This window comes from Cystoisospora suis (assembly GCF_002600585.1).
Source record: "Cystoisospora suis strain Wien I chromosome Unknown contig_201, whole genome shotgun sequence".
Taxonomy (NCBI): Eukaryota; Apicomplexa; class Conoidasida; order Eucoccidiorida; family Sarcocystidae; genus Cystoisospora; species Cystoisospora suis.
In genome coordinates, this window is record NW_027153003.1 from 30,954 (window position 1) to 51,804 (window position 20,851).

The 20,851-nt window shown below is 47.7% G+C and overlaps 1 protein-coding gene across 1 annotated transcript; it reads left to right on the forward strand.

Moving 5' to 3' along the window:
* Nucleotides 1-1,163: 1,163 nt before the first annotated feature.
* On the forward strand, nt 1,164-20,317 carry CSUI_000540 (heat repeat-containing protein). The gene is made up of 21 exons (XM_068060774.1): nt 1,164-2,125; nt 2,986-3,334; nt 4,284-4,510; nt 5,236-5,282; nt 5,565-5,874; nt 6,232-6,400; nt 7,303-7,454; nt 8,153-8,431; nt 9,642-9,675; nt 10,112-10,188; nt 10,784-10,969; nt 11,937-12,134; nt 12,852-12,983; nt 13,997-14,155; nt 14,965-15,287; nt 15,816-15,876; nt 16,582-16,668; nt 17,148-17,243; nt 18,119-18,287; nt 18,620-18,845; nt 19,620-20,317. Exons 1-21 carry the CDS (start codon nt 2,057-2,059, stop codon nt 19,858-19,860), a joined length of 3,591 nt encoding a protein of 1,196 aa, XP_067927254.1. The 5' UTR covers nt 1,164-2,056; the 3' UTR covers nt 19,861-20,317.
* The last annotated feature ends 534 nt before the right edge of the window (nt 20,318-20,851 follow it).

Consider the following 20,851-nt stretch of genomic DNA (forward strand, 5'->3'; position numbering starts at 1 on the left):
CAGAATTTCTGGCCACCGCACTGGTTTCTTCGCAGCGGCCCAAAATAAGAGAAGTGGCAGCTTCGCCCACGAGGATGCCCTGTAACCGGCGTTTCTGTCCACCAAGAGCGTGAGGGATAATAACCCGTTGAAAGGTTAAGTGGGTATGAGACAAGCTGCTTGCACTGCAGAATCGCCTAGCAAAACCATCGAGGCGCGCGTACCCGGGCCGAACCGCCGCTGTGGCCCACGTAACCCGAGGCCTGCCGAGCAGAGCGCCGTTAAGTTTTCGTGCATCCGTTTGGTCAGAATCTCTCCCTACTTTCTTCGATGACAGGAGCGCCACCATGGGCTAACCTTGCGCCGCTCTTGTCCGGACTGAGGTTGCAAGCCTAGGCTCCGTGGTATTGGAAATGGGCCTAGCCCCACCTACGCAAGTATCTGCGGTTCTTCGATTCGTATTGATCCATACTTCCATGAGGAGCCACGTCCGTTGTTGGGCCAGATCACTGTGAAGCTCAGTCTGCTTCATACTTTTAGAGATTCTCTTCAGAACGGGTGGCCTTGGATTGCAACAGCGGTTTCCTCTTAGGGAAGCCCTGCCCCGCAGACTACTCGGTAGATCACAACACCCCATGATTTGAGAGGGACCGTATTCCGCCGGGGCGACTGTATCAACCTCGCGAGGACTACGATGACTCCAGCAACGTCAGTACCACAGGGGAGAAAAACAAGGGGGTACAAACTTGCGGTGGGAACGCAGCTGCTGTACGTTGACTAGGTTTGCATCATTTTTCACTGCGACGTGTTCGTCGTCTAGTCCTATTTCAATCACACTTTGGAACGGAGAGATCTTTCCCGGGCTGCAGTAACGAAACCGTCAGATTCTTTGACGTCGGATGTATCTTATGAGTCATACTTGTGTGTTTCTTAGTTGAAAATGACGATTCTACACATTCGTCATCAGGTTGGGACCCTCTCTACTCGCGTGGTCTGCCACACCACGTTCACACGTGCCGTGCTGAGCTATCTAGAAAACAGCAAGTGTGTCCGTGTCATTTGCATAGCCTCCCCGTTTACTTTGAAAAGCGAGAAATGAACACTGTCGATAAACACTGTTATGTGGGGTTGTATGACCCCCCTGTCTGCACACCGCATCGAGTGCTTGCGGAGACAGAGATCCACTTCCTGTCTCGATAGCATTGTCTGCTTTCAGTCTCTCTTCTCACAGGAGTCATTCAGTCCTTGGCTCCACTATCCAACAGCATGTGTGAACGCCTTCTCTGCGGTACTAGGCGCTACACTGGTCCTAAGGTGATCTTCTGTGTCTGGCTGTCTTTTAGGTTTTTCTCATCTGTGTCCCCCGTCCCTTTCCCGCCTCAAGCATGACGCGGTGTCCGCATGCTTGCTGCCCTCCGCGTGCACCTTCTTTGTAAGACTCTATGAGTTCCTCTTCGCGCGAGACATGGACATTCTGCTTTTCTCTCCACATGATCATCTGCGGCTTTATACAGAATTGTACCCTCTGGCCGCCTGTGAAATCCTAGACAATTCTGAGGTTTTGCGACTGTCGATCCGTCTTCCATCCAAGAAAGTGCTCGCCCCCAGAAAAGGGCCCATGAAATGCCATTCTTTCGTCCCGTTCCTCGTTTACAAACTTCTTCTTCCACTTCCCTTTGCCCTGCGGCGACTAGTCGCACCGTAGCTTTTCCTGTTCTCTTGTCAACGCCTCGAAGTATACCATCCCGGTCCTCAAGATTTTGTTTTCTCTCAGTTACGTGATACTCCTGAGGCTCTCTTCACCGCCTTAACCCATAAACTCTTGAACTTGACTGTTTCAACTTCCCTGTGGCGTCTTGTACTCTTTTTACTCGTGGCACCATCCTCAGGGTGTACCGGGGACTGTTCTTACGGCACGCCGCGTGTGGGCTTCTCCCTTAGGAATCACACAAGAAAACAGCTGGCATGCTCCGAAGCTTTTTGGAGTTGTCTTACTAACCTTCTATATTGTCACTATAAAGCAGTCGCCAAGGTGTATTTCGGTAGCGTTCCTGTCTAGACAACAACTGAACACACAATGCCACCTGTCACTACACCGGCCGCTCAGAACGCGATGGCTTCCGGGAGTGCTCCAGCCATGACTGAGGTACGGATTCCAATGCAGACGCGAGTGTGTTGCTTGCATTTCAGTCAAGGTCCCGGATGCTATGCATCCAAGCACGTATCATGCCTCTTTCTTTGTTTTCTTTCCGCGTTGAGGAGGTGAGCTCTGTCTTGCGCTCGATCGTTAAACCCATGTATGTATGTATATCCGTCCAACAGAATATATCTACGGACATCCCCGGATACTTGGATTGCTCGTCTCCGCACGAGAACCAATCAGCACACAATCGCAACAGTGGGGAGGGTGCTACAGACCGAGTATCACACCGCCTTTCGAGGTACTGTACTGACTCCCAACAGTGAAGGCTCCTGCCCCGTCTCTTTTCGCACCGGGAGTTATGACACATACCTTAGGATGGGCAGGTCGCTGTAACTCGACTGAAGGACACACGTGGATATTGCCGCGGGGCCTTCTGGAAAGGCTCTGTTCGTCTCTATCTTTCGTGTCTGTGACTAACTCTGTAAAGGCCTGTATCATCTGGATGAAAGACACAGCCGTCGTTGGGGACTCGCCTTTGGTCTCTGCTGCATGTACAGGCTTGTGCGCAGTTTCTATTGAAAAACTGTGTCAGTTTCTTCTATCATGTTCTCCTGCACCTTTCTCTCGATGCGTCCCTACTTCTTCTTGAGTCTGTGTTTTAGTGGTTTTGCCAAGTGTTTATGAGAAGCTCTGCTCCATGGCAGCGTGATTTGTTCCTTCTTCTCGTTATTTGTTTCCACCTAGTGCTGGTGGTCGTAGGCGGAGAGTACACGAGACAGTGACCTCTCTGCTTACCACTCTGTAGCCTCGGCTTCCTGGGTATCCTCCCTGTAGACTCTACTTTCGGTACTCTTGATGTACAGGTCTTGAAGGCGTTACAGTCTCCAGATAACAACGTACGACAGGCGAGTGAAGCAGCTCTTCAATCGTCCCCTCTTCCCCAGCTCTTACCCGCTCTCGCGCAGAGCGTACGTACAGCTCCAAGCAAAGAGGATAAGCAGCTAGCTGCTGTCCTCGTGAGGCGGTGTCTACTTTCACGATGGAGTGAGTTAGAGTCAGGAGGAGTACAAGATGCCAAACAACTCGATACTCTCCTTCAAGGTCTACTTGAATGCCTTTTACAAAGCGTCGTCAGTGGTGATGAAGAAGGAATAGTGAAGAACAGCTCTGTCGATGCTGCTGCTGAAGTATGGAGAAAAAAGAAAACCCGAAGTAAGCGCAGGAAAGTGTATAGAATCTTCGTCCGCAGATTCTTCACGAATGATACAGTGATACTTGCAATACCCACGCGGAGTTTGGGAGTCCACGAACGTTGCGAGTATGGTCCCGTCTTAGTATTCTTCAACGGCAGTTCCTGTGTAGTCTGTCACCATTCACAAAGCAGAGCGGAAAGGCGAGTCGACAACCGGTGACATGTGCGGAATGAGAGCTTGTTCTTGTTCTTCTCTTGTCGAGGAAGCTCATAGCCGTTGCAAATGAGAAGGCCTACAGCACTTAGGCACGTCCTAACTCCTGTTGTCCTCGAAGGCAGTACACCTCAAAGGCATATAGACGAGAAAGGATGAGGTATACAACTATTGGGTAAAAGACATTCTCAGTTGACCGTGTCCCGTTTTCTCGTGAGACTGTGGAGACAGCATCAGCTCTTCCTGTGTGGCGCATCTCTACAGCTAGATTACTGCGCAAATCGACAGCTCAGAAAGGTTTCCTTTTCCTCTTTTTTGGGAGAGGGCTGCCTGGGTCGGGAAAGATAGCTCTCGTTTCTTCTTCAGTCCTCTCATCACCGGGACAGAACAAGCGACTGCCTTCTACTTCCTTTGGGTGTATGGACAGTTCTCCTTGTTGTTTCATAAAAATTCATTCTGTATACTATGAAATGCCATCATACACTTGTGTTGAATGCCAGTATATACATATATATATTTATACATGTTGTCAGGAAACACGTTTAGAAAAAGCGACCTGGGGTTAAAAGCCTTCTTCTTTGTTTACGTCGGTTAGCTGAGACGGAGAGGCGCTCCTTGTAGTCAGAGTCGTAGTAGGAAGGGACAGAGAATGGTCCTAGGTAAGGATAGAGAATGGGTGCTGTGCAAATCAGATGCCATCGCCTGTTTTGCTCTCCAGTCAGTTCGTTTCTCTTGTGTATCTATCCAATCATCAGGCTTAGAAGATCTCCCATGTGTCTTGGTGGGGCGGTGGCTGGCTGAACAACAACCACAGGAGACACCAGAAACAGCAGCAGCGTGGTGGAGACTAGTTGATCGCCTCTGTGAAGATCAGGAGGTTGGGGCTTTCTTTGTACAAAGAAATGCTCCAGCTATCATAGAGAAAATGAGAGCAACTCTCCAGCATCGACAGCATCTTTCTCAGACTGGACAGAATGCTGAGGTAACCGGCGTCCGACCTGATTAATCTGCGTACTACTGTAAGAGGAAGGCAATGAAGTGATGTTTACTTTCCGTCGTTTTTGTTTTCTCCAGCTAACTAGTATTTCACACTAAAGACCCTATAGAACAAGAAATGTACTTTCTACACACCTTTCTATCCTCTTTGCTGCTTTTTTTTATGTGACCCCCTTTCCCCTTTACATCGGGTTGGCTTTGGCGCTCGGAATCCACTCAAACAGTCGAACGCTTCTAAACTGCGGTAGGCAGCTGTTAAACGAATATTTGTACCTCAGCATGCTGGCGCTTCTTACGAGCTAGGGTGGTTTCAGGGGAATTCTCTGTCTTTACCAAGGTGTGCCAGTTACCTGTCGTCCCCACAAGGCCGCGTGGTCGAATCAGGGGACGCGAGTGTATGTGAAGATTCCTGCCGGCCTCTCACAATTCGAGGTGTACACACAAGCTCTTTTCCGGCAGAATCCGGGCAACCACCAAGAATGAAAACATTGAAAGCGTAGTCCTTAGTGAGTTTGCGACTGATCTGTGTGTGCCTGCACGTATATCAGTTTACCCATATATCTATATATTTGTGGATATATACATATATATATGTATATATGGGAATGTGTACATGGGTATCTGTGGAGGTTCCATCAAATATAAGGGGCACTTGAGAAGCGTAGATATGAAGAGTTTCTTTCATTTCCTCTCCCGTGTCTCTTTTTGCAGGTGGCTGTCGTTGCCTGTTTGCAAGCTCTAGTTACTTGCATGTCCAGGTATGTTTAGATTATCTACTCGTTTTCCTCTCCTGGTAGCCCTTCTTCAAAAATGTTGTATAGATTCCGCGTGAAGCTGCTTTCCCATGTATTCCTGTATTCACTGCATACCGATATATAGCTATACATCGTATAAAGAAATACATATTTATCTATATGTAACGAATACAGGGATACGGAGGCTGTTCACGCATAAAGGGAGAACCTGTGTACCATTTTCCTGCTATCCAAATGGCTCGCCGTAGCAATGCTTCTGCGAGGTTGTTTGTGTGTTTTTCTTAGGTTGCCATCGTCTTCCCCAGTCCTCCCCGGTTTCTTTTTACTTGCGCCTCTTGTTGTAGGGGTCTTGATGCCTTGTGCCTCACCCGGAGTCTTCAACTTGGCTCAACAGCTAGCTGAATCTCGGCCGAAATTTTTCAGCGACCATCATCGGCATATTCTTGAGATCGCTGTCTCCGTCGCCTCGCCTGGGGCTGACGGAAAGGAGGGAGACAATGGAGAAGATGGGAGACTGAAAAACCTTGAGCTCAAGAAAGCCGCTCTTCAGCTAGCTGTCGCTTCTCTGATCAGTGCCCCTAAATGGGCGAAGAAGGCACGTGGACAACAAGACGCTGTTATTGTCGCTTTTCGCATTTTGCGTGACGAACTTTCCATCGTATTCTTCATGTGAATGAGTGAGAGATGTGTCTCCGCTTCTGCTCGCCTGACGTGTATCCAGCCGCCTGTCTTGAAGTGAGGTCCGTACATGGTATATATATACACGCTTGTGCACACAAATATATACATTTATATATATATATATGTCAGTGTACGTTCTAATAGAGTTTCCTATCGTCCTCTTGGTCGTCGCAGCTGCCGCCCGCGGAGTAATGCCTGCTCTCCCTGGAGACTCGCGGTACGGAAGTTTGTCAGGAAAGACTTTCTGATTCTCCTGTCTTCTTTCACTCAGAATTTGGGTCTGGTGAAACCTTTGCTTGAGATGTTGGCGGAGTGCTGTGGATGGGTGAGCGCTGATGAGGAACTTTGGAGTATGAAGGAGCGAGAAGAAGAAGAGGAAGACGAAGATGATCTCTCCCAAGAGGCTCTCCTTCTTGCTACCCGCGTCGCGGAAAGACTCAGTGAGCCGTTGTTGGTGTTGTCGTTGTTGACGCCATCTTCGTGTAGAGGATATGGCCTGTTTCGTCTCTACTTCCCTATATATATGCGTAGCGCACTTTACTGCATCGCCAAGCAGCAGGCATAGACTCACCTGTTAGGGAGTCATGAGGGAAAGTAAGGAGGGGGGGCGATTAGGTAAAGGACTTGAAAGCATTCCTCTTCTCTTTGTTGTCGTGCGAGGGAGTTCTATCTTGGAGCAAAGAAGCCGTTGAACACACCGTGGAGAGGGCGGAACGTCGAGGCTAAGCGTTGAGTGACACTTCCATAAACTGTCTGTCAGTATAAGTCTTTCTGTATGATATGCTCTGTAGATACGGAGAAGATTCCATTGGTCTGCTCTCAGGTGAACTACTGAACAATGATATTTTAAGTGAGAAGAAGTCTCGTGATGCCACGTTCTTCTTCTCCAAAAGAGACCTTTCTATTCGGCGTGACGAGGGGACAGGTCGTTGTACCTTCGTCTTTGCATCACTCGGTCTGCTTTCTCTTTTTTGTGCTCTCTGTTTCCCGTCTCCACGTCTCTATGTGATTTCCAGCAGCAAATACAGGTGTCTGCATAATTTGTGAGAATTCCCACACATACACACTAACGACTTTCTCGTTTTGCAAACGGTATATAACCCTCGGCGACGATTTGTCTCTCATCTGAACATGTCGCTCCGGAGTGTATACCAGCGACCAGCGAGTTCGTGCATATGACCACAGCTTATACACATCAAAGCTTCACGAGAAAGGCTTAAAGACTTGAGTAGTTCGGATGTGACAATCATGGCTCTTCCGGGGTAGAATCAAGCGTCGATAGAATAGGTTCGCTTCCCTATTATGGAGTCTCTCAAACGAATGTGTCTGTACGTTGCTGCAGATACAAGCGCCGTCTTGGAGAAGCTCCTAGAGATCTGTAGGAATTTTCTTGCCTCTGATAACTGGCGTAGACAGCTAGCCGCTCTCTTACTCCTAGCTGCTCTCTTGGAGGAAGAGCATAGCAGCCAAGGAGTGATGAGACACGCCGACACAGTGAGGCACACGCAAGCAACCAGACAACCACGTCGGACGAGAAATGATTGAATCACCTTTTCTTCCTCCTCATGCGACCTTAAAGCAACCCTGATGGAACTCTTTCTGTCATTCCTTGTAGACGGCTCCTTACGCAGGTGTAGGTATATCTATCGATTCCCGTTCCCAGAGACTTTCGGATCGCAGCCTCACAACCGACGGTCGCAACTGGATAGAGCTAGGATACGTGTTAATAACTTGAGCTACCCCGCGGGTTGATCATGAGCAAACTATATTCACTCAAGTGTTGAACTCTTGAGTGTACATACACGTGTATAGAGTCTTCCAGGGGAGTGCCCCATGGCGGAGGAGTCGGCCGTGGTGGCATATGCATAGAGGTTGAATAAGACGCAAAAAGCATGGACTACATCACTGCGAGTTTAGATCGCGCATACGTACAATTACTAAGGATAGGAGCGACACATGCACCCGCTTGCACGCTGTGTATCTATATCTCCAGCGTATCTTTCTTGTCTTCAAAACGCAGTTACCACGACTCGCTCTTACTTTACATTACAGGTTCTGCATCGACCTCTAGGATTCTTGAATTCTTTTCATGTGTTCTTATCTATCCCGGTTCTCATGTAAGTTCATACCACCGTATCTGCTAGGCCAACGGCATTTTCTGCCTTTCTCTCTGCTTCCCTTGTTTTCTTCAGGTCGTTGATGTTTGTGTATCTCTTTTGCAAAGACCTCAAGCGCGTCTACGATGGGCAGCTCTGAATTGTCTCTGCTCCTTCCTTCAAGAGGAGACGCGTGAAGGAACAGTCGTGACCCCGAAAGAGATTCAGCTCTTAACATGTTTCATGGAAGCTTTACAAAGAGAGACAGTTCATAGGTGTCGGCGTAAAGCTCTTCAAGCTATAGCCGAGTTCTTCTCAAATTTCGCAGGAGATGAAGAGGATTCAAAGGAAATGAACAAGGAGGTTTTTGCTCAGGTACTCACTTTGTCCTTTTCGTCGCAGTAGAAACAAACCTACTCATCGACCGCGGTCGTGCTGACGCTAAAATCAAAGGACGAAACACTCTCTCTCTGTGTTCTTTTTCTTTCGCTGTCATCACGCCACCTTGTGCCTTCACTGAACTTCTCCTTTTTCGGATAGAAGAGTGTTCTCACCCATCTGTACTTGCACGATGGATAGTAGTCGGGCTAGATTCTCTCTTGTCTTTTCTTTTGTCCGTAGGTCTATATACTGGGTGGGGGGATTCGGACGTTTTCCGGACGGAACCAAGAGCATCAGACCTATTGTAGTACCCGGGAAAGTTTGTTGCATGCTTTCCTATGAAGTATATACATATATATCTATATATATATGCAGTCACTCAGCGATGTGTCTGGCAACGCATACTCGGCGAATGTCTCAATAGTCCTTACAAATGTGCTTTATATATATATATATGTACAAGTACTTGGTGAGTCCATATGTACCTACATACCCATGGGTTGGAATGCCGTGGCAAACACAGATCCCTATATCGGGTTTGTTTGCTGCAGCATTCTGATTGTTTGTCGTTCTGTTCTTTCTTCTGCTCTTGTTCTCTCTTCCTTACACTCTCTTGTTCTCCCTCTGCCTACACTTCGGAACCGTTCGAACCCTGAGAAACGACGTTTCTTCTCCTCCCTCAGAAATTCGTCACTGCCCATACATACAAAAATCGCATATATATGTATATTAATACCCCTCATGCGCCGGGCATACATACTAGTAGTGCAGAGCAGCTCACATGCTGAGCGGAGCACGAACATAGCGAAACCATATATCTTCTTTTGAAGGAGCATACTTCTAGAGTACGAGCAACATTTTGTATACATTTTTGGGTTCGAGGTGCATAACGGCCGGCCTCTACACACGATTCCTAAGGCGAGTTTTTGTCGATTCGACGTTGGGTTTCGGCTCTTTTTCTTGCTCTTGTTCGAAGGAGGTTTGCTTCCCCTCTTCTCGCTGGGTCTCCAGTTTGCTCTTCTTTTCGATACTGAGCAGGCGTTTTGTCAGGGGCTGAGGTTTTTTTTTCGTTTCTTTTCTCTTTCGTTTGCTATGACTGAGTGTGAGAGGAAAATTTGTTTAAGGTTAAAAGAAGACATATTGCATCGAATTAGAGAATATGGGTAATGTTGTTCATTTACTGTTTATCGTTGTGTATCTCCAGCTCTCTCCATATATCGACGAAGTGCTCCAGAAAGGTACGTGGCTATAAAAAGAAAGATCGTCGTTCTTTCTTTCTTCTCTTCCTTACACCCACCTTATGAACGGAAACAATGCTCTATAGCCGTGGTCAGTCGATGCGCCTCTATTCGTACCTACGTATATATCTGTATATATATAGATGCATCTATTTTTGTTTTATTTATATGTATATATAACATAAATAGATGCACACGCACATGCATATTCATGCATACACGGTTGGTGTAGCATGTGTCCGACAGTTATTTTTGTCCCTTAAGACGGATTTCTCTCTTGTCCATGAATTCTCCGTCCTCGGCTGTTCTGATCAACCCTGAGTCAGGGCGCAAGAGGTCTTTTGCCTTATGCATAGGTGTCTCTTTCTTCTCTTTTTCTCTTCGTCCCAAAACTTCTCCTTTGCCACTGTTTTGTGTCCTTTCTCTCTCCGTTCAGCCGTTATCCCCCTCTGTGATAGCCCGGATGCACAGACCCAAGAGCTTGCACTTGCCGTCGCTTCGGTCCTCGCTCAAGTGAGTCCGGAATGAGGATCGAGGGGAGCAGCGGACTTGGGGGCGTGAACCCAGGAAGTTTTTTCTCGTTACACGAAGCAGAGTGGGAGGTAGGAGCATCCTCTGCCGGTCTCAGTATTATTGGGGTCACCTTATCCTCTTTTCCGCCGTAAGGTGGTTCCGCGTGCTTATTAGGTGCCCAGGATAGATATGCGGAGTGTAAAGGGGCAGTCTCTTTTTCCACGTTTCTCACAAGCTTGTTGGATTGAGCGTTCTTTCACTTGGGTTGCTCGTGTCTTCTTCTCTGACAACACGTATCTCTAAACTGCATATAGTCATATATGCATGTATATATGCAATCATATAGAGTTACTGGACGCCGATATAAATATCCTTCAATGACCGCAGCTAGTCCGTGTATAGGCCAGCCTCCAGGTTATCCTTTTCTTTCTCTTTCTTTCTTTACAAAGACTCTCTCCGTGTAACCCGTAAGAATTGTACGGAGACATCCTCTCGCTGGTTATGTGGGTTGGCTCTTCCTTCCTTGCTTGTGCGCCTCGGAGATCTCTCTATCTTCATGGCTTTTTTCTGGATTTCTGTGATCTCGGTGTCCCAGGTCAGCGGGCGTCACTTCACGAAATTTTTCTCTTTCTTCATGGGTGCTGTACGAAACCAGCTATCGATGGACTTTGCTCAGGCACTTCAACAGGATAAGAAGAGACACATGATGTGCTTCTTAGAGACAGTTGTCGAATTTGCAGGTGCTCTAGCGGCCGCTGTTGGAATGGAGGTCTTTGCTCCTGTGAGTCATGAGAGCTCGGGCAAAGTGTACATTCTTGTAGATCCCCGTCCTCGAGGTGGTGGTGGTTCCTTGAGGAATGAGGAAGTTTCATGACGTTGTCGGCCTGCGTGTTTTATATAGCACTGAAAGGCTTCATACACAGCGAGTGGGCTTAAGCCTCCTTGTGATGCTAAGATTTCTCGTCAGGGATATATGCATATACATATGAATATATCTTGATGTTTCTTCACTCTTTTTCCCGACTGGATAGTACACACAGCGGGGCATCCGTTGATGTATTCTCACTGTCTTCTTCCACGTGAGTCTTTAGAATGCGGCAGGTGCTGTACGACTACATGTGTATAGACATGTACGTAGCTGTACCCATATCTGGAGGTCGCGTAGGAGTGTGATCTACTTTTTTGCGGAATGATGCCAAAGACTTTGCTTGCCATATCTATGAGAATTACATCAGTTTGCCAGTGGCCGGCTTCTGAAACGAATGCTGGACGTACCGGTTTGCTTTGGCCTGTGGTTCTCCGGTTCATTCCTTTAGCTACTCCAGTGGAATAGAAGCGCATGTACCGAAGTTTGCATCCATAGCCGAGTTAACTTCATTCAACTATCTGGGTACCGTCTGCTGTCGTCAGTCAGTTCACTCACTGATGGATTGTGGGGCTGTGCTCTAAAACAGGCGACAGATCGTTTAGAGATGTGTGACTCACGTGTAAGGATGAATATGTATATCTATCTGTCTCTCTGTCTACGGGCAGGTGGATACGGGCCCAGCTTACCAGATGTGTATTCACGTCGGCCCGTTTTCTCGTGCCCTAGTCGCGGGGCTAAGACTTCGACGCAAGGGGAAGCATGCGTTCTTGTTGTTGCACATGGCCTGCTGTTTTCTCTTTCCTCATTTTCCTATTCCCCTAGTCCAACAAATTCTATGCATATATGTAGGTCTGGTATATGTTTCTTTCTTTGAATACAGGAGGCCCCATGGCTATTAGAGAGATTAGTAGAACTTCAAAGAGTGTGCTCGATGGAAGCGACGACGGCCGGAGCGTCACTCCAGTCGACTGCCATGGAAGCTATTGGAGAGGTTGTTAGAGTTATGAGAGCGCAGTCTGTGCCGTATCTCAGCTCTATATCGCCTATTGTCATCGCTAGGGCTCGACAGCATGTTGATGTAAGTATGTTTGTTTGTATGGTTTCGTGCTGCAATCCGTACGCATGTATCAGTGGGTAGCTGACAAGGCTAATACCCGCGTAGAAAACATGTGTTTCCCTTGGCATATATATATACTTACATGTGTGCAAGCCTCGCTCGTCTCAGTATTCACGATACACGATCGATCTCACCCATGTAAAGTGTTTACCACGAACCCACCTTATGATGAATGCTTATCTGTGGAACGCTGCTGAGAGTCCGGTCCGCTTACCTCACCTCTCTTTTACACGAAGTACATTTAAGGTGTACATACATATTATACAGATGCCACGTACGCGTGAGATTGCTATATAGAGATCTCTTTTTCTACATGTTCGCCGTCGCCACTCACAAGAGACGAACTTGGTCTACATGCCGACCATCGGGATTCCTACATGAAGGGAGTACCTGAGTAGCTACATCATACTCTACCGAAGCTTTCACTGTTTACTTACGATTTTGTCATGGAATCTGGTCTCCTTTTCTCTCTTCAGTCTGGTGTGATGAGACATTTCGATTTCCTCCTTTCTTTTTTCCTGCCTCACCGGGGATGCTTATCTGTTCTTTTCTGACTAAGTCTTTCTGTCTTCTCGAGAAGAAACAAAGAGCTTTCTCCCACTGGGACTCAAAAGAGAAGATCGACAACATAGGCGACGAAACGGAAAAATGCTTGTGTATTCAATCCTTTCTTTCCAGTGCTCATACCAAGAGGCTATATCAGCGACCGGTGGAGAAGATGCGGGAGCGACAGTCAGTGAAGAAGGACGTATCTCTACGGTCAATATTACGGATAAGAGTGGGATGCAAACTCTTATCTCCATCAATACGGTGAGAAAAAAATCTCTGAAGTAAACAGGGCGATGCTTCCTATCTCTACTTTGATTCTTCTTGGTGTATATGTGAAGACATATATATATATATATTCATGTATATTTGTTCAGTGGTACATGCAGGTGCTTCTCCTCTGCGGACTCCTCATGATTCCTTTCATCCTACCGCAGTGCTTACTGTGCCTATCGATAACATACGTACAGGATGCAGTAGATTTTCTTATCGGCCATTCTTCCTGTAATCATTCCGTACACTTGTGTGTTTGCGTCTGCTTATGTCACACGTGCATGTAAATGTATTACGTGAGTATATCTTTTTGTTAGGGTATAACATAGGACCCGTCCATGTATGGAGCTTCGTAAGTGTGAGCCTGTGTGTAGTACTCTCTCCAGTGCGTACACAGTGACACGTAGGCGTATTCCGTAAGTAGGAGAGAGAGTGTCGATACATCGAGGAGGAAGACTTGGCTGCTGAGCAGTGCAAAGAAGACAGAGGCTCTCCTCTTCACGAGTGCATAGAAAAGGAAGGTATCTCTTCGATCTGAGTAAGTCAAGGCGGAGAGTAACTTCGTCACTTGTCATGATTCAAGCTGTACATTGTATGTCTACGTACATAGGTGTACGTACGTAAAACGCCTATACATAACTACAGCGTCAGGTTCATCTGCTTTCTTCTCTCTTCTGAAACGTTTTTGCTTTTGAAATTCCATGTGTCTTCCTGAAGGATCTTCAGTCGGCGAACAATTCTCCATTGTAGCGAACAGTCGAGAGCTTGTCTTTTTATCGGTCACATAAGGGGTGCATTTATCCTCCAGTAGCCTTCCTCCTGAGTGTGGGCTTCTATGTATCCTGTCTTGAATTGCTGTCTTCCGTGCTTCTCTCTCTCCGAACATATGAGTTACTTTATCCTTCGTACGCACATACGTATGTGTCTGAGCGTAGTGTATGCTAAGAATATGAAGAGGTCTGATGGCAAGTGTTGTGCTGTGATGGATGCGACTACTACTCTAGGCAGCTGTAGAGGAGAAGGTCGCAGCCTTACATTTGCTAGGTAATCTAGCAGAGAGCGTAGGACCAAATCTTCCCGCAGCTCTTGGATTGGAGTGGACGTCTGTCGTTCTCGCAGAGTGTAAAGCTCAGTTTACTATGATCAGAAAAGAAGCCTACGGGGTAAGTCTCTTTCATCTCTTTCTTTTCTCCTCTCTTCTGTCCGTGCCTCTGGCCAGTGTCAGTTTCTTCTTGGTGACATGTCTTGTGAGAGCTTAGACTCTTCTATATACTGTCGTAGATATTTACATACTCAAGTGTACGTACGTGTAAATCTATACGCAGGGCCCGTATGTTGTGACTTCCTTCGATTCTTCGTGTTGTAGACTGTTTCCGTGTAGACTGTCAGTTCCTCTCGCCTACATCTTGAGGTGACCGCGCGGAGGCTGGGGTGAGGAGACGCAGGTACATTCACATGGGGAATTGATCCAAAGATTGCTGGGTAATCTTGTCTCTGAGTGTTGTTAACGGAGTGATCTCCATTATCCTTGGATTGGACGCTTTCAGAACGAAGTACCTTTTTTCCGTACCTTAGCTTTTCTTTCCGCCGCTTTCAATGCATCTCCATACATGAAGAACACGTGGTTTGCTCAGACGTGTCTACGCCTATGTTCGAGATGTCAGGACAGCCGCACAAGGTGCTATGTGTGTCTACGCCTACCTAAAGCCTTCGCTTTGCATACGTCTTGTTTGTCTTGGAGATATACTTGGGTAGCTAGATGAATAGACAGGCAGGCAGATAGTGTGCTATGAAATAATAGTTATGCTGTCATCGGTACGACCGATAATCATCAAGAGTATCATTCTATCGACCCAAGTAAAAACTAGCCATGTGTCTTCTCTGGATGAATACTTGAGACCTCGCTTCGAGCCTTTCTCTCTCGCTATTTACCTACCCTCCAGGTTTCTTTGTTCTGTGCCGTGGGTTTCAGGCGTTGCCCTCGATCATAGGGTCCCTCACTGGATCGGATTTCCAGCAGTTCGTCCTGTGTACACGGGATGCTTTAGTGATGTGTTGTGAGGTTCTAGACGAAAGTCCGAATCCTCGCCATGTCACTAGTTTTCTTCTTCCCTGTACGACGCGGCTCGTAGAGAATCTCCTTCAGGATCAGAAAAGAAAGAAAGCTTTGTCTTCACAAACGATCAATCAAGTTGTTGTACAGCCGGTAGCCGCCTCTCTTGTCTTTCAAGAAGGAGAAGAGAGATCTGAGTTTCTCGGGAAACTCTTCGCAGGACTCGGAAAATTCATTCTACCGTAAGGATACCGGACAACTGAAACACAGCAGTCATCTTATCAAACCCTTCTTTCTTTCTTGCTATTTTTCTTCCTTCGTTCTTTCGTCCTTTCTTTCTTTTCATGCTGGGCGAAAGGTTCACGAACGTGGATGCACTTGCGTGTATCGTGCAGCCCGCTTTCTCCTCGGCTCTGTTTGTATATGTCTCTCGGGATATATTCATCTAAACGGTGTACGTGTGCATATGCATGTATTTAGATCAGGACCCCCATCTAAACGGTGTACATGTGCATATGCATGTATTTAGATCAGGTTGTTGAAGCTGTGTGGGAGCGTTATACTGTATCCGCTTAGGGGTAATTCCAAGGGCACTTTGCCTTTGCGTCTGTACCCGTGCTCTACATACTTCCGCATGTGTAGCTGGTAATGCCTTCACACACAGGACATGTAAAGCTGCACCTCAGCTCTACACTGCGGAGCGTAGCCAAGAGAAGGCTGGACAGGAGGGTGAGGAAGAACAGCTGCCATGTTTCTTCTTCCGACTACAGGATTGCAGGGAAAGAGTTTGAGTCTTTAGCAAAGAAGGAAGTTGAAGAGGATGAGTGGGAGGTAAGGTACTTTCTCTTGAGTAGGTACTTGGGACTGCTCCCGGTATGCAATATGATACTAAGTCATACGTATGCTGGTTTCCGTGCCGATGAAAATGCTTGTGTAGGAGGAACAGGCCTAGTGTGAGTGAGAGAGTACAGAAAGCTCTCCTATGCTGACGTCTTATGCCAAGCGGCTCAAGTGCGTGCTCGTACTCTTCCCTTCTAGAAGGGACGCACCCTGTGAGTCACCTGTGGGTGCCCTGCGTCAAGAAGGTTCATCTTCTCTTGTATGTGTTAGCCACCTACCTGAGTCCGAGTAGTCATACTTTCAGTGTACGGATACATATATATATATATATAAATATATATATATCTTATATATTCGCCTATGTGTATGTATACATATCTGTCTACATAGATGTAGGTATGTGGGTTTACACTGCATATTGTTACTTGCGCCAGTGAAGAAAGATGAAGGGCTATGACTGGCCAGAGTGTCTGTCGGATAAGCTCTCTGAGTGGAAGAAGAGCTACAGACGTCGTCTCGCAAGGTCTCCGCGTTCCTTTCTCTTCATTGAAGAAGATCTCAGTACACGTACCTGCAGTAACAGATCATTCCACGTGTAAACATGAGAGCACGCATCGAAAGAATACATGTATGCATGCAAGGCAAGAGAGAAACTTACGAGATAGGTGTTACCTTCCCGGTGAGTTTATTTGTCAGAACGTCGATGAAGATGAAGAAGAAGAACAAGAGGCAGCGTCAGAAGCGTATGATGCAGCCATGCAGTGCGCTGGTGTCTTGTTCAAGGTAGGAAAAGTCAAGAGAGAATGAAGGCCGAGAAGAAAGGGAACACCCTGCTCGAACGAGCATAACGCCAGCAACCGTAATGAGTTTGAGCCTTGCTTTCTCGAGCCTTGTATATGATAGAGGCTCCACAAGCGGTGTGTGCTGCTATCCGGCTTGAGAGATTGCCTGTCCGAGAACCAGAGGAGTTCATTGTATTCTGAGAAAAGGCGTCAGAGAGAGGCGTACTGCTTATGTGATCAGCCAACACGCATGTATAGTCTATTCTCGCGAGACTGTCCCTTCTATATGCCAAGGACTAGCACGCCGTTTTCGTTGAAGAATCTTTTGACTAGTGAGTATCAGCGATATGTACTCTGGGGTACTTTTGTGCGCTATGTTTGCCAGTATGAGATGAGGAAGCTTCAGCGTTCTTGATATCAAACTTCCCACTAGCCGAAGAATCTTGTTTCTGCACGAGTTTTGTTGTCTTGGATATGCAGGTGTATGGAGCCGAGTGTCTAAGACATTTCCACGCTCACTTAAAAACACCTTTCGGAGCGCTTCTTGCTCATGAGCAAGCTAATCCCGGAGGGAAAGTAGGTGGACAATGGATATATAGTGGGAGTCTAAATGCTTTCTTGTCTACCCTCCCCCCTATACTTCTCCTTGGAGGTGTTCCTCACACCCTGTCGTCATAGATGTGCTGTTAAGGAAGGGAACGCTCCCGTACAGTCAAACCTGTGCATGCATCTACTACGTACACCCGTTTCTACCTCTCCGTTCAAACGGTTTTCAGGCGCTCCGGTGCTGCAGACGGCGGAGACACAAGCGAGTCTGATTGTATGTATATACCCTTATCTATACATACTTTTCGCTGTCCCCCTGAGGGCTCTGCAGGTCCTTTGTTCGTTCTTCAGGTGGTACACGCAGACGTGTATATGTGACTCCTTCGTTGTCAGCCACTTCTTACACCGCTCTGACCAGCCAGTCCACTTCTTACACACCCCAAGCTTCGTGTCGGACGGACTGGTCCGTGGCATCAGAAAGGAGTTATTGAGAGCTCCCTTTTTTGTTGTCGGATTACTCTCCGATGTACGATACTATAGCAAGTGTACACGCCTCAAGTAAAGACTGTGGTGATCACCATTGCTTCAGGCGCACTCGTATTGAACCTCGTTTATCGGACTTCTGTTGCGAGCAGCCTGTTTCTGTCGGTTTCTCTCTGGGGCTGTGTCTCTGTCTTCAGTCTCCTTTCTAGCTGGCTCGAGTGGAGGTCTTCTTTCTTTGGACTTAGCGTACTTCTCTATGTGACTGGTCCGGTTCCCTGTGCGCGTGTACCTGTCTCCACGCGAGTTGCATTCGCTACTTTGTTGGTTGCATCCGGGGTTCTATTACACCAGACGGTAGTATTGCGTGCGTTCGTCTTGAGATCCTGATGTTTCGATTTTCTTCGTTCTCTTTGTCTGTATAGGTGGCAGCGCTGTGCATCTTCGCTGATGTGATAAACTTCTGCGGAGAGGAAGCAGGAGAAATGTACAGCTCTATATACTTGCCTGCTGCTCTACTAGCCGTCTGTCCTCCTGAGGACGTTCTGACCGAGGACGACCTTTTCGCGGTCTCCGGAGCTGCCTACGGCATTGGTAACAACGTCATCTTCTCGAGCAGAGTCTCGGTTTTGTGTGCGTGAATGTCTGTCTCCACGGTATGAAGGTGAAAAGAACGTGCTGTGACTGCTCATATATGCGAGTGCATTGTTTCGTGGCGGTGTCTCGTTCCTGCTCTGCTTTTTGACTCTCAAGTTTCCAACCTGTTCAGTACCAAGTGGAGCCCAATGCATTTCGAATGATCTTTTCTTTTCATGAGGAGACAGCGCTTGAAATCTTGAGAATTGTGTTGTTGACACTTTCATCTGTTCAGAGTCCAGGGAAAAACATACGTACGCCATTTGTCATGATCCTTGTATTGTTTGCAGGTGTGGTGGCTGTAAGGAATAGAACATGCTTCTTATCACGTCTCGCTGGGGCCCAAGAAGCTTTGTCGAGAGCGTTGAAGTCTCCGGTACTCCAAACAGAGGAAGGGAGAGCGGCAGCTGATTGCGCAGCGTGCGCTTTGTTGAAGGTTTTGGTTTTCTACACCCAAGAAATCCAAGGGGCCGGAGCTGATACCCCGTCTATCTTTACAGAGCTTTTGTTGACGTGGTAAGAATAAGGGCGGCGAAGCCCGTAGGGACCACAATGTGCTGGTAGTAGACACATGCCTAGACGTCGAAAAATCCTCATCCAGGATATCTCTGGATTTCCACATCTGAAGGACAAGGGACAGGGCTGAGGACTTGCCTCTGTTTTCGCACACCAAGTGTTTTCGGTTATCCTGAGTTAGAGACGCTTTGATGGTGTCAGACACGGTCATGGTGGGAACGCAACAGCGGCAAAGTTAGATCTGCAGGGGCATCTTAAACCTATAGAGGTAGAATGCGCTCCGCTGCATTTCCACCGACGAACCGACTCCTCGGAGTCATGAATCACATTCAGAAGGTAGTCGTGGGAGGAGTTAACATAGCGCTCTCTAGTCGGCATCGTTTTTACATGAATTCCCAGAAAACAGCCACGTGCTACTTTGGACAGGAGCTGTCTCGTAGTGCATACATAATCAGCCACGTTTGTGGGGGTAGCCTGAGCGCTGTCCTAGTTTCTCCCGGTGTGCGACATAAGAGAGTCTCTCCTGAATGCGATCTAGCTGTCCATATATAGAGTGGAGTATGTGTTGGGAAGCTTGATACAGAGAAAGAATCATGTGGCAGTGGCCGGAAACTGGCGGGTGCCAACTGCCTTCGGAGAATTACTTTCGCGGAGGCAGGGCATTCATTGTTGTTCTCGAGCTTATGCTCAGTATCTACCAGGCAAGCGTCGTTTTGAGCCCACTGAACCACTCGCTTTGCTTTGATGTCGTTTCTTGTTGACTTCTACCCACAGGTTCCCTCTGAGGGAAGACAAGCAGGAAATTGAGGCTTCAGCGGATTTGTTTGTTGACTTAGTGACAGCTAATCATTCTCTCGTTCAAGTACCTGCGGCAAAGGAGCAGGTAAAACGAGTGCTAACCGCCATGGTAACGGAGAGCCCGCTGAAGGACAGTGAACCGTTCTATCAGCTAGATAAAGACGTTGCTCTGCAAGAGCAAATGCGGCTGAGGCGTGTTTTGGAACTTCTCTCCTAGAAAGAGAGACGAATGATATACACCGGGCTCTTCGTGACGCACTCTGGAACTCCGGTTGCTGCCTCTCGGGTCAGTGGAGGTTAGTGCGCTAATGGAGAGGTTACTAAGCTCGATTCTTTCGTCTGGTGGCGGTACGTCGACAACTGTTTTCGTGAGAGTATAGTCGAAATGCTCCTACCGCAATCGCGTGTCCCACGGAAGCGGACGAAAAACACGTCCGATGAGTCATCTTTCGCCTAAATGAAGCACATGCCAGGAAACACTCTCTTTTCGTCTGTCCCGAATACGTGCACCCCGTGGGCTGGTTGTCTGACTGCTCTGTCTTGTCCGTCATTCTTTTCGTTTCGGTGGCGTGGCCGCTAATCGCTCAGCATTCAATGAGCCCGCAGCGTGGAGTGCCCGTGAGTTTACAAGCCTTCAGTTTGCAGGGGAAACCCAGCTCCGCTTATTGACGGGATGCGCGGCGGGACTGTCGCGGTATGAAACATCACTTTGTCGGCAGGAGTCAACAGTCGGGAATGTGGCCTGCTCCAGCCGACCTCTGAACAAAACCGAGGAAAAGCCATCACAAGTGACAAGTACATGAGCGGAGGATAGAATCGCAGAAGAGAGCGTTTTTCTTACCAGCCGGGCTGAACAAAAGCCGAGCCCGAGTTGCAGTGCGTCTAGATTGAGAATGTGTGCACCGGCCATACCCCCTCTTCTGAAGCTATCGAGTAGTTTCCGATGAAGTGACGAAGACACTCCTAATCAGCCGACACGCAGTCAAGCAGGAATTCCGATCTAGAGAATAAGAACTCCTTTGAGTGAGAAACTCAGTGGCCCTTAGCTGCTTGCAGGATTCTCCAATGGCGCCATGGAGAAACCGTATGGAGGATGCTGATCTACCTGCTGCCGCCGGTCCGGCTGCTGTGGGCCTTTCGAGAACACTCTTGTTATGGGTCAGCTCCCGAACGATAGGGTCTGCCTCGCTTGTCGCTTTGGCTCAGCG

Coding starts and splice junctions, on each gene's coding strand:
- CSUI_000540 (XM_068060774.1), top strand. CDS start 2,057: ATGCCACCTGTCACTACACCGGCCGCTCAGAACGCGATGGCTTCCGGG. Junction 12,984..13,996: donor CTCTTATCTCCATCAATACG/GTGAGAAAAAAA, acceptor CTACTACTCTAG/GCAGCTGTAGAGGAGAAGGT. Junction 18,846..19,619: donor ACAGAGCTTTTGTTGACGTG/GTAAGAATAAGG, acceptor TTCTACCCACAG/GTTCCCTCTGAGGGAAGACA.